Below are 12,988 nucleotides of genomic sequence, written 5' to 3'. Positions count from 1 at the left end.
GGCCCCGCGCGCGGCCCCCGCCGCCCCCGGCCCCCTCCCGCGGACAGACAGACAAAGGCCTCAGGCCGCCGGCCCCTGGGGCCCCGGCGCGCGGACCCTCGGGGCCCAGCTTGCGCCTCGGGGGCGCCCGGCCGCCGGCCCTCCCCAAAGGGTGACGACGGTAGTGTCATCGCGCGTCCAGCCCGCGCGCTTCTTTTGTGCCCGACTCTGTGCTAGGATGTTTACATGGATCCGGGGAGGCGGCGATCCTCCGCCGTGGAGCCGCGGGCGCAGCATCCCCGGGTTGGTGGCCGCGAGCGCAGATTTCCGTGGGGGACCCGGGATGGAATCTGGCCCTGGCACACTCGCCGGATGACCTTGGGGGTAGCGGCTTCCCCTTTCTGAGCCCCATTCATCGACTTTGAGAGGTGTTCCTGAGACCGACCCGTATGGTTGTGAGATGAGAAGATGTGTAGGGAGCGTTTGCACAGGGCCCGGCTCTTAGGAGGCGCGCAGTAAATGTTAACTGTCATTGTCGTCGCTATTATTGTTGCTGCGCCTGTCCCCATTTTATAGATGGGGAGTGGAGACGCGGCGTTGGTTTCGCGACGCCAAGGTCACACCGTGAGCGGGTGCGCGCGTGCCGGGTGGAGATGGGAACTAGGGCGGTCGCCGGGGGCACCCCCGACCACCAAACCCTCCTGCTTTCCCTGGCTGTCTTTGACTCGTGTCTGCCTGCCCGCCTGCCTTTGAGTCTCTCTGAATCTGAGGGGGTGTTTCTCTCCTTGTAGGTGGCCTTCCCTTATGAAACACTACAGCCCCACCGACTACGTCAATTGGTTGGAGGAGTATAAAGTTCGGCAAAAAGCTGGCTTAGAAGCCCGGAAGATTGTAGCCTCCTTCTCAAAGAGGTTCTTTTCAGAGCACGTAAGGATCTGTTGCTGTCGCTCGAAGCTTCTGCCTGGTCGTGGTGTCTGCGTCTGGGTCTGGAGGCATTAGCTCATACATAGAGCGCTTTTGGATAGCTCCCTTTTCAGTGCTCTCGCGATCCCTTACTCACTTAAACGGCTGCAAGAGTCCTTGTGTCCTTTCCCTCCTCTCCAACAACATGAAGCCATTTGTCCCTGCCAGCTTGACTTTGCTAAAGCCAGAGAGAGAATGGGGGTGGAGACGGAGGGAGGGACCTGTAACACAGTGTGGAGGGAATCCAGATCAGCATTATTTCTCTGCAAGTGGGTTAAACATATTTTTTTGCAACCTCTGCGTGATTTGGGCGATCATCAATGATTGAACACTATAAATTTCACCCAGTTGTTTTCCCAGAAGGGTTGCCAAAATTAATATGGTTCTTGTCTCTGGCTTTGCAGGTTTTACAGTAGTAAACTGCATTATTTGTTAAGGTAACAGGATTAAAAGCTGTCTGTAAATCAGAACTATTACTCCCTCACCTAAGTTGTCTTGCATTCATTATCTTGATAAGTTTGTTTGTTTGAATATTGCTGAAATGCATGGGGTTTTGGGGTTTTTTTTCGTTCCACAAAGTATCTCACAGATGTTTCCGCATCAGGTCCTGATTCTTAACTTTTTGTAACTCTGGAAAATAGTCCACGCTAATATTTTAAATTTATTTCCCATTGGGGGTCTAGAAATAGAGCCCATCTGATTTGTTTTACTATCCTGGTTTACTGAAGGTGAATTCCTATTTTCTAATTTTAGTTACTGTTGCTTAATGGAGTTCACATATTTAAAGTGTTTTCAAGGCTTTTCAGGTTTTGAAAGGGAAAATTTGAACTTGGGACAAATTTGACCTTATTCCCGTATGGAGAATAAAGCTAGATATTCCCAAGAGTGCGTCATTTCTGTAAATAAATGTTTGTTAATGTTGGAATGGATGAAATTTGTGTTCTACTTTGGATAAACTGCCTGAAAGCATTCATAATCACTGATTTTAAATCCTGGTTTAAATGTGTTTGTACACGCATGTATTTGGGTGCTACATGTGTTCCATGCCCTTGGTCATGGGCCACTAGTTTGCAGCCTCTACTTCTAGTTGAGCTGGTTTTGTGTGCATTTTGAATACCCTGTGCCTTTGTCTAATAATGATGAATTGTGTTTTTTCCTTAGCTCCCTTTTTCCCTGTACCACTGCTTAATTAGAAGCCTGTCAAGGACTTTGAACATAGCAGGAGTATACTTAAGATTGATCTGTCGGGGGGTGATTACTTTGGCTCAGGACCCTTGTATTCCTGCATTCTCTGCATGCACACAGGTTGCCATGAAATTTCCTGGCTACTATCAAAAAGAAAAATGAGAGAAGCAATAGAATATTAAACTGAGGGGACAAAAGCTCATTGGTACCACCACCTCAATTTACAGAGGAGAAAACATGCGCAGTGGGTTGAGTTACGGAAAGCACTAGACTTCTCTCTCTGGTCCTCCTCTCCTAGTTGAGTACAGTGTAGACTGCACACAATAGGTATTGTGAATTAGGAGATTTTGTATTTCTACTTCTTTTTTCAGAGCTATTTTTTTTTCACATTAGAACTCTGAGTTATCAGTTGCAGAAATTCTAGGCTATGAAAACATAATTAATTTGCAACTAACATGAAGATCTGAACAAATTGTTACTTTGCATGTTACTTTCCACCCAGGGTGGGTGGTGCAAGTTAGTGTGGGATAGCTGGTACCACTTCCGTGAACACAAGCATCTTTGTTTGCAACTCAGATTTGTGTATGAGAGTGACAGCGACATTATTACTTGTTATTGAGGCCTGTTTGTATATGTCTTCTTCGTAGGTCCCTTGTAATGGTTTTAGTGACATTGAGAATCTTGAGGGACCAGAGATATTTTTTGAGGATGAACTGGTGTGTATCTTAAATATGGAAGGAAGGTAAGCCATAGTTTTAGCAGACATTTTGTTTGTTTGTTTGTTTGAATAATAACCCCAGAATTAATTGCTGTAATTTGTATGTGGCTAAACCATGGCACTTTGTTTCCAAATATTTCATGTGTTACTATAGTTATATTTTTTTTAGAAATTCTCTGTAAATTAGGTAAATACACTGGGGCAATTGATGTTTAAAGAAACTGTGCAGAAATCCTTTTGAAAAGAAAAGAAAATTAGTATTTAGTCCTACTATGTGCTCTGTGCTCCCAGCCCTTGTGTCTGTTGTGTCTTTGGAGTGATATAAACTTCCTTTTTTAACAGCTCTCCACCTACCACCACCAAATTTGCCTGTCATGAATTGAATCTTTTTTAAGAAAAAATAATTTTTTAGGCATGTCTTAATTTAATGGATGATTTCTTACAATTTCTGAATTTTGCTAAGAAATAATCTTACTTTGGCCATGAACATTTATACATACTTGGTTGAGCCTTTCTTTTATCTCTGCTAATCAAGAAGAATCCATTTTCTCTTGGTTGTTGCTTAAAATTTTTTATGCCTTATATTTTCTGCTACAAAGGTTAATTTCCAGGTTAACTGAAAAATGACTTGGCTTCCAGCCTAACTTACCTAGGAAAAAGATTTTCTGATCTAAAAGTTCTGGAAATGTTTACTAGTGATGGAAGATAAAAATGCTAGTTTAGCATCTTCCTTAAGAGAGATCATTGTGAAATATCTCACCAATAAGGCCTAAGATGTTTTCCTTGTTTTTAAGGGGGTTTAGGAGAGAAATACCTATCAGTGACACAACCGTAGGAGAGGTAAGATGTGTCAGTATTCTAGTCCTTGGGTAAGTTCAGTGCAGAGGTCATTTTTCCGTTTCTATTTTGGTTTATCTATAAATGATTTGAAGTATGATCTAAGAGTCAGTGTTGTGAAGCCTTAAAAATAAAAGCTGACCTGTCTTTTTTACATATATACACATATACTTTTAAATCCATAAATGTAATATCATACATAGAGTTTATTGGTTGTTTTAGTTTTGATTTGATGTTTAGTGCAGACTTTGTTTTTTTCTTATTTATGCTATTTTTCCCTTCCTCCCTACTCCATTTGTATTGGCCTTCCCTGCCCCCACCGTTGTAATTACGATGACAACCTAGGTTGTATTGTTCTGTACTAATATACACTGATATATATAAGGGTGGAGGGGGATCATTATTTCACGAAATTGTGATCATAAAATAGGTACTTTTCTGTATCTTTTTTTTCTCATTCAAAATTACCTTATGGAAATCTATCCTAATCAACTGGTAAAAATCGAATTCACTTTTGTTAATGGCTGCATGCGGTTTTGTAGTATATAGCATAATTTTTTTAATCTTCCCAATATTGATGGATGACCGCTTTCTTCTCCATTTTGCGTTACTGTGAAAGGTGATGTTTCTAGTGGTTTCATTTCTGAGTAATAGATTCCTGGGAATGGGTTTCCTAGGTCAGGGTATAGAATGTTTTTGAAAAACTTAAAATAAAAGATAGCATGTTCTTGAACCGGAAGACTTAACATCACAAACTGTCAGTTCTTCTGAAATTAATACATAAACCTAGTGCCATTCCACTTAGAATCCAAAAAGAGTTTTGGGAGAGGAGAGTTTTTTGGTATGTTTAATTGGATAATATTGTCATAAAATGTAAACAGAAGAATAAATTCAAAAGAAGAGCCAAAAAAAAAAATTTTTAATTATTGCGACAGGAAACTTGAATCACTAGATAATGCAACATATGATAACGCTAACTGTAATGAAAACAATACAGGGGCTGGCCCGATGGTCGAGTGGTTAAGTTGGCATGCTCTGTTTTGATGTCTAGGGTTTTGCTGGTTCAGATCCTGGGCATGGACCTAGCCCGCTCATCAGGCCATGCTGAGGCAGCGTCCCACGTAGCAGAGCCAGAAGGACCTGCAACTAGAATAAACAACTATGTACTGGAGGGCTTTGGGGAGAAGGAAAAAGAAAGAAAAAAAAGGAAAATGATTGGCAACAGATATTAGCTCAGGACCAATCTTTAAAAAGAAAAAACATACAATGTTTAATAAAAGTAGATAGCCACATCAGTGGCAAAGGATAGTTCATGTCCCAGCTGTAAAAGATAATAATATATTTAAACTTGGAGGGGAAAAGATGGATTAGTTAATGAATGGTATTGAACATAACTGAATATCCATCTGGGAGAAAGTAAAACTTGCATCATGTAAAGCAATTAAATTCCAAAAGATTAAACAACCTGAATTTAAAAATTATCACATTGAAAATCCCTCAAGGAAATAGGAGACTTCATGCACAGTCTAAGGAGACCTTAACCAAGACTGATAATGCAGAAGCAGTAAGAGAATATAAACAAATTATTTTTCAATAAAAAAATAAACTGTATGACCTAAGAAACCGTAAATGAAGTCAGTAGAATGCCTAAAATTTCTAAGAAGAAATTAAAAAATGGACAAAGAATAGGAGGATGACATTCTGAGAAGAGCAAATCCAGGTGTCTGGCAATCATGTAAAAAGACCTTTAAGTTCACTCTGAAATGTTGAATAACAATGAAATACTGCTTTTTCACTTATCAGATTAGCAAAAAAGACTGATTATGCACAGCCAGTAAGAACATACATTGTTTTAGTCTTTTTAGAAGTAATTATCATAAATATGTTACCCCTCGACCTGATATATGTGTTTTGAACCTAAAATAGGGTTGATTTTAAATGACAGGGAATACTCTCACATTTGTAAATATTTTGGGATACTGGTTTCCATGAAGGACCATATTCGTATTCATTCCTGGCAAAGCGTATTGTTTGGATGTGGAAAACATGGGGAGGAGAGGGGTCGTTTCTGCAAACGTTAAAGCTCCAATCCCTGGATATTTGAAAACAATTTGCATTTATGGTGTTCTCTGTGCTCTTTTTTTAAAAAGAGTACATTCTGCAGTAAAGATTTGAAACAGCATATTAAAAGGGTATACACCGTACCTGAGAAAATTCACCGAGAATGGCCAACACTGACATGTATTTCAGTAAAACTGTTGGATTTCAAGACAGAAGAGTCCTTTAGGCATCCAAGCAAAAATGATGAAGTCCCTTATAAGGGAAAGAAAATCAGAATATCATCAGATTTTTCAACAGCAGTTCTCTATGCCAGAGGGAAAAAGAGTATGTAAGATACTCAGGGAATGAAAATGTGAGCAGAGGATTTCTAGATCCAGCCAAACTAACTTCCAGGTATAAAGGCTGCAGAGAAACTAATCACCTCACCGGAACTCCGGGGACTTTTGAGCTCTTCCCGAGAAATGTGCTAGAAAACGAGCTTCAGACAACCGAAATAATCAGACAGACATTGACATAAGGACTAGTGTGAGCATTAAATACTTGTTTAAATCCAAATGCCAGTTAATAGAGTAGAAGGTTTTGTATGTAGTAGCCTTAAGCCCTGACAATGTAGAAACAGTACAGCTGTTTAAAAGAATAAGCAGAGAATTGGGGAAAACATAAGCAAAATATTTAGCTGTTTTCAATAATCATCAAGATGATGAAAATATTGGTTTTATTTTTCTGAGGCTGGTGCATATGTGTATGTGTATAAGAGAAAGAGATGTAGGATAAAGCAAACGAGTAATTATGTTACTGCAGAAGCAGGGTTCTCCTGGAAGGAAAAAGATATAGATATAAAATAGAAGAAGGGAGAGCCTGGCGCCACGGCTGAGCTGTTAAAGTCTTGTGCTCTCCGCTTCAGTGGCCTGGGTTTGTGGGTTCAGATCCTGGGTGTGGACCTACTCTATTCAGCAGCCACACTGTGGAGGTGTCCCACATAAAAGAGAAAAGCAGAGGAAGATTGGCACAGATGTTAACTCAGGCATAATCTTCCTCAGCAAAAAAAAAAAGAAGAAGAAAGTAAAAACTGTATAGTTCTGAATTTGAATCAGAAACATCAGTAGGAACTCGTGAGGTATCTTATATTTAAATATGTGTAGGGGGTGTGTGTGCGTGCACACATATGCACACTAGACTTACTATCTCCACTGAAAAGTTCTAGCAACAGCAACAACTTAGTAGAAATGATTATCCCTAGTACCCAGATTGTGGTCTTGATCTACCATTTCCCCATCAGAAGCCACCAGGGTTTTTGGGGAAATGGCTGCTTCTAGGTCCAATGGAGGAAATGTAAAAGATGAGCCTTGGAGCATCTTGGAAGCCTGGACCAGATAGCAAGAAAAGTAACAATACTTCATGTCAGAAGCATTCAGGGGCCAACATGAAGAGGCTTCCATTGGATAATAGCATCAGTGTGGATAATAAATAGAATGGATTGATATGCATCAAATATATTTAGCTCCATGAGTTCATAATAATACTTAAGAGCAACTAATTGGTCACCTTTGGAGGATAATAAGAACATAAATTATTATTTTGAAAAATGATAAATAAAAGGAAAGAAATGAGCATTTACCTTGCCTTTCTTATATACTATGCCATTGGGGGACCAAACAACAGATAAGGGAAAGTTATTCTTTATAGGGGTATGCCAACTAATAAATGAAGAACGGATGGTCTAATTAGAATATCGCTCCTTTGTAACCGCTAATGAGTGAACACACCTGGGCATTGAGTAGCAGTGGCTGCTAACATCACAAAAAGAAACAGTCAAGTGTGGTTGCCTCCTGATGGAAGAACTGGTTACCACCTGTGAAGTAGTCTTGCCAAATGAATGGAGTCCGAATCTGATCAAGCCTCAACATCCAATTTACAGGAAATTCAGAAGACAGAAGAGCATTTTAAACTACACCATATGAAGGCAATGAACAACTTCCAGACTCTGGGAAACTGCAGGTCAAACAACCAGGTTTCTTCAACAAATAAAATGCAAGGGGAGAAAAAGATGTAGAGGGATCCTGTAGGTTCGGAGACTTAAAAGCCGTCAGAGCAGACTAGTCCTGGGTGTTTGGGGAGTCACATTTGGTGAGAGCTATAGAGAAAAGCAAGGTGGCGATGACCAGAGAGGTGCGGATTGTGATTCTTGTGGAGGCCTTCTGGGGTGTCTACAAAGTTCTGTTTCTTGGCCTGAGTGGTAGATACAAGGATGTTTGCCTTATAAAAATTCACTAAGCTGCTCATTTGTTTCATGTAGTTGTCTAGATTGACATATTTTGCAACTCAAAAGTTAAAGAGCTGGTAAAATGTAGCTCTGATGATTTTCATTTACTCCCTGCGGAGTGAGAGTCCTTTGTTTCTTTATGAAGTCAGGCAGATAAGCTGATCGCTGTCTCCCTCCTACTTGCCATGACGCTGTGTGTATTTGGGAGATCTGGTGAAGAATCTTGTTGACTCACCAAGTATTTGTTGAGCATCTGCCATGTGCCAGACACTGTTCTAGGCACCGGGGGTACAGCACTGAGCAACACAAAAAAACTCTGCCTTCATGGAACTTACGCTCTAGTGGGGAAGTAGGCACTGAACAAAATAAGATATTTATTGCATTGGAAAATGAGAAACGCTATAGAGAAATATGAGTCAGGGAGGAGGGGAGGGGAGTGCTGGGGGGTACAGTTTTAAATAGGGAGGTAGGAGAAAGCCTTACTCAAAGGGACGTTTAAGTCAAAACCTGAAAGGAGGTGAGGGCACAGGTGGCAGCTCTCCAGGCAAAGAATGTTCCAGTCGGAAGGAACTGAGAGTACTAAGGCCCAAGGGGAGCACTAGCCTGGTGTGATGAGGCAACAGCAGGAGAGCTGGCATGGCTGGGGACTGGACTAAGGGGGGAAACAGTAGGAATTGAGGTCAGAGAGGTAATGGGGCAAGAGTTTAAAGGGTAGGACTTGGGCTTTTACTTTGAGCAAGGTGGAAAACCATTGGAGAATTTGGAGCAGGGAATTTTCGTACTGTGATTTGACCTGTTGGCTGGAGCCTTCTGGCTGCTGTGTTGAGCATAGACTGTGAGGGGCGAGGTTTGCAGCAGGAAGCTCAGTGAGGAGGAGGATGCTGGGACACAGACAAAAGATGCTGGTGGCTTAATGAGTTAGTGAGACGTGTTCGCTGTTTTGAAGATAGAACTAACAGCATTGATGGATGGATTGACGGTGGCTTATGAGAGAAGGCAAGGCGTCAAGGATGACTCCAAGGTTTCTGGCCTGACTGGAGTGATGGAGTTGCCGTTATCTGAGAGGGGATGACTCTGGGAGGGGAAGAAAGTTAAGGTGCTTGCCAGGTATTCGAGTGGGGAGGAGGAGTAGTAGTTGGGTATATGGGTCTGGAGTTTAGGGGAGAAGTCTGTTCTGGAAAATAAACTGGGGGTTGTCAGTGTGGATCCTGTTTGAAACCAGGAGACTGGATGAGATTAAACGGCAGTGAGTGGAGCAGGAGAAAAGCTGCAGGTGCCGAGGGGCCAGCACAGGCTTCCAGACCCCTCGGCCCTGTCTTTTGAGAGCCCCCCACCCCCACCCCCGTCCCCTGACTTGTCAGGTTTCTCTTTTATTTCCATTCACTCAATCTGAAGGCAAACAGATAACTGTTTCTTGAATTTCAGCATGACTCATTCAGTGTTATATCACAAATGCAAGTCCTAAATGGGGCTTTCTGCTCCCTGATAATAACTGCTCTGTGATTGTGAACGAATTGTATTTTTCTCGTGAAGTAGACTCTTTACATGGTATGATTAGTGCGAAGTGAAAAACAGATAATTGAAAGTTTTAGTATCTTAATTCTTACTGACCTGTTTGTTTTTCCAGAAAAGCTTTGACCTGGAAATACTACGCAAAAAAAATTCTTTACTACTTACGACAACAGAAAATTTTAAATAATCTTAAGGCTTTTCTTCAGCAGCCTGATGACTATGAATCGTATCTTGAAGGTGAGACTTTAACAGCAGTGTTTCGATACGCAGCTAAGTTGTCCTTCAGAGCAGTAGTGGAAACTGTCCCTGATGAAGGAGCAGGGGGAAGGGGGACTGCGCTCCACAGGCTCCTGGAGGTCTGATCGGTTAGCTAGGCAAAACTATTCAATTTAGAGCTAAGATTTTATCAGAATCTTTACCTGTCAGCTGAAGAGCCAGTTTTCTAAAGATGTGTTTCAAAGCTTTAAAGCATCATTCCAAATCAGAAATAAATTTGTCCAGTTTTGCCTTCATGTGACCCCAAGCAAATCCCTTGACCTCTCTGGTTGGAGTTTAATGAGGACGAAATGTTCTTGCGCGTCAGTGAGTCTGTTTGTCCGTAATGAGAAGTGAGTAGAAAGAAGTCGAGTGGACAGGCAAAATGAAGGGAATAACTTTTTGTTCCTGCTAAATTGAACAAGAACAAAATGTGACTTTATTTTTAAAAACTATTTAAAATTCCTAGCATATTACACAAACACTCCCATAACTTAAGGTTATGAAATACAGATACGACCGTTCACTTTTGTTCCCTGTTCCAGTGATTTACCCAGTTGGTTGATTTTTTTCCTTTCCAATGTTTCTCAGTCATGTCTCCATTCTATCACTGTTCTTGGGAGGGCTGTCACCACCTCTCTCAGCCACAGCTTTCTGAGTAATAGTTGCTTTCACGAGCATCACGCCCTCCTGTCCTCAAGTCAGCCAACATACCACTGCTGGTCCACTGTGAAACCCCGCCTTTTCATCACTCCATGTGAACCGGCAGTGTGGCCGCTGATCGCCGTTCTTATTAAATCTCTGCCTGCTTTTTAGTGCCCTCCATAATTCGGTCCTCCCCCCAACTCCAAGCCTTTCCTCGTTCCTCTACAAAATGTCCCACTTGCTCCAGCCAGGCCCTTGTCCTCAGTGGCACCCTACAGATAGCCCTGGCTTCACATCCGCATTGTGGTACCCCTTTTCCTCAGAACTCCCTCTTAAATCCTACTCACCCTCCGGAAGTTCAGTTCAGGTCTCACTTCCGTTAAGTTTCACTGACCTGCAGGATCTACTCCCCTCAGAACTAAGCAGCACTGACTGGTAGACTGTACCACATCATTTCTGTCTCACGTGTGGACAGGTTGTTTCTCCAACTAGTCACTAAGTTTCTTGCGTTCCTTCTTATGTTGCCATCACTGTGTTCTTGACAGTGCCTAGTGCAGATTCTTTTTGATTATATGAAAGTCTTATCCAAAAGGAAATGAAAAATCTGTTTCTGTTCACGAAAATAAAATATCCTCCCCACCCTGGAATCTTCTAATGTGCATACTGGAGTCGAGAGTCATCCTTCTGTGTATTCCACAATCGAGAGTGATTTGACAAGCTTTATATTCTGTAGCTTACTTATGAAAACAAATACTTCTTTTTCATCTTCTAAATATAAAGTAATATTATAATTTTCAAATAACCCTTCCAAATCAGTGCTGTGGGCGTTGGGAAGCCTTTGAGGTTTTTAAGTAGTTGCGTGAATGGAAGTTGGCTCTGGGTTTTGATGCTTGGTGACTGAGTAGAATAATCTGATGGCACTGATGAAGTCGAGGAGTCAGAGCGGTAGGGTGGAACAGGCTTCAGAGAAGGGCGGTGCAAATTCCCTCAGCCTACAGCTGCAGAAGCTTGGTTCCCAGGAGGCCCAGGAGCCAGTCCCTGGCTGGCGGCAAAACTGGACTGGGGTCTAGGTAGATTGCCGCCCATTCAGCTGCTTTCAGCTCCGTAGGGCGTGGGTAGGGGGTCAGTATCCTGAGCTGGTTTGAGACCTCTTGAGTTTAACATGACTCTCTGGCTTCCCAAGTGAAGATGTCCTGTAACCACATAATCAAGTTAGCCCTTCCTTCTCTGGTTGCAGAATTACCGAAGGCCGTGAAGAGTGCTGATCTCCAGGAGGCAGGGTCTGCAGGGTGCTTTGTGCAGCCTGTAGCTGCAGGCCCCTGAGCGTAACTGTCTAGTGTGAAAGTACAGTCACCTCCCAACTCCGCTGACTGGTTCCCCTCCGAGAGGTATAATGTGTGGGAAGGCGTATCTGTCAGTGAGGCTGTCAACTGTTTTGTTTTTTTTAAGTAAAGAAACTGTCTTATCCCATTAAGGTTTTGGAGTTGTTGGATTTTGAACTGCGAGAGAATTAGGGAAAGAGAAGTAGCTTGAAAAGATCACCTTGATAACATTTCTCTCTCTTTGCAATAGAATATAGGAATATGCCATGTATCGTGCAGTTGAGTCCATGGCCTCTGAGAGAGGTTGGTTTATTTAAAAGAAAAATAATCTATGCTCCTTTGTTATGAAAATGTTTGTTGCTCCTTCTGAGTGTCCTAGCAGCAAGGCCTGGCCTCCAGGATGTGAAGCTCATCTGGTGGGATGGCGTAAAGGGCTGTGGCCTGGGTGTCTAGGATAAGTGATAAACTAATAAGAACAGGATGAAAATAGGAATTTATCCTGTAATTCTTGCTCGTTTTCAGGTGCCATTTATATTGACCAGTACTGCAATCCTCTCTCCGACATCAGCCTCAAAGACATCCAGGCCCAGATTGACAGCATCGTAGAGCTAGTTTGCAAAACTCTCCGGGGCATCAACAGTCGACACCCCAGCTTGGCCTTCAAGGCAGGTGTGGAATTGCTTTGGATCCAGCTGTATTTGTAAAAGAACCTAGAGTAATTGGTTAATTTGGGGAATTCTGCAGTGTGTTCTCATCATGTCACAAAAAGGCAATCAACCGCATGTTCACCTGAATAATGCAAAAGACTTGAAATACATATTCTTTTCTCCACGTGGATTGGCAACACCTGATGGGTATTGTTAGGACGTTACCATATTACGGGTTTGGGACACTCGTCACAGCCTTATTTGTGCTTATGTCCTCAGAGTAGATCTCTGTGTTTCAGGCGAATCCTCCATGATAATGGAAATAGAGCTCCAGAGCCAGGTGCTGGATGCCATGAACTATGTTCTTTATGACCAACTGAAGTTCAAGGGGAACCGAATGGATTACTATAATGCCCTGAACTTATATATGCACCAGGTAAATGTGGATATATTAAAAAATAATAATATTTTAAGCTCATCTCTGATAAACTGTATATTTCTTGAAAGCAAATACTGTGTCCTTTTCATCTCTCAATGCCCAGTGAAACTCATTTTTGCCTCTCCTGTAAGAACACTGCTGTGGATTTTATCTGTTTTGTCA

At 42.0% G+C, this 12,988-nt stretch overlaps 1 protein-coding gene across 7 annotated transcripts in view; it reads left to right on the top strand.

Annotated features, from left to right (window-relative positions):
• The window catches only part of FBXO21 (F-box protein 21), a 41,233-nt gene that overhangs the window by 757 nt on the left and 27,488 nt on the right, over positions 1-12,988 (top strand). For all 7 annotated transcript variants that reach the window (XM_046639532.1, XM_046639533.1, XM_046639530.1 and 4 more), the window contains exons 2-6: positions 771-906; positions 2,775-2,869; positions 9,634-9,755; positions 12,263-12,409; positions 12,687-12,823. In XM_046639532.1, coding sequence (XP_046495488.1) covers positions 771-906; positions 2,775-2,869; positions 9,634-9,755; positions 12,263-12,409; positions 12,687-12,823 — 637 coding nt within the window. The remainder of the gene's footprint in view (positions 1-770; positions 907-2,774; positions 2,870-9,633; positions 9,756-12,262; positions 12,410-12,686; positions 12,824-12,988) is intronic.

Source organism: Equus quagga, chromosome 15, assembly GCF_021613505.1.
Source record: "Equus quagga isolate Etosha38 chromosome 15, UCLA_HA_Equagga_1.0, whole genome shotgun sequence".
Classification (NCBI taxonomy): Eukaryota; Metazoa; Chordata; class Mammalia; order Perissodactyla; family Equidae; genus Equus; species Equus quagga.
Note: the sequence above shows the minus strand (reverse complement) of the source record. Positions and strands in the feature narration are given on the sequence as shown.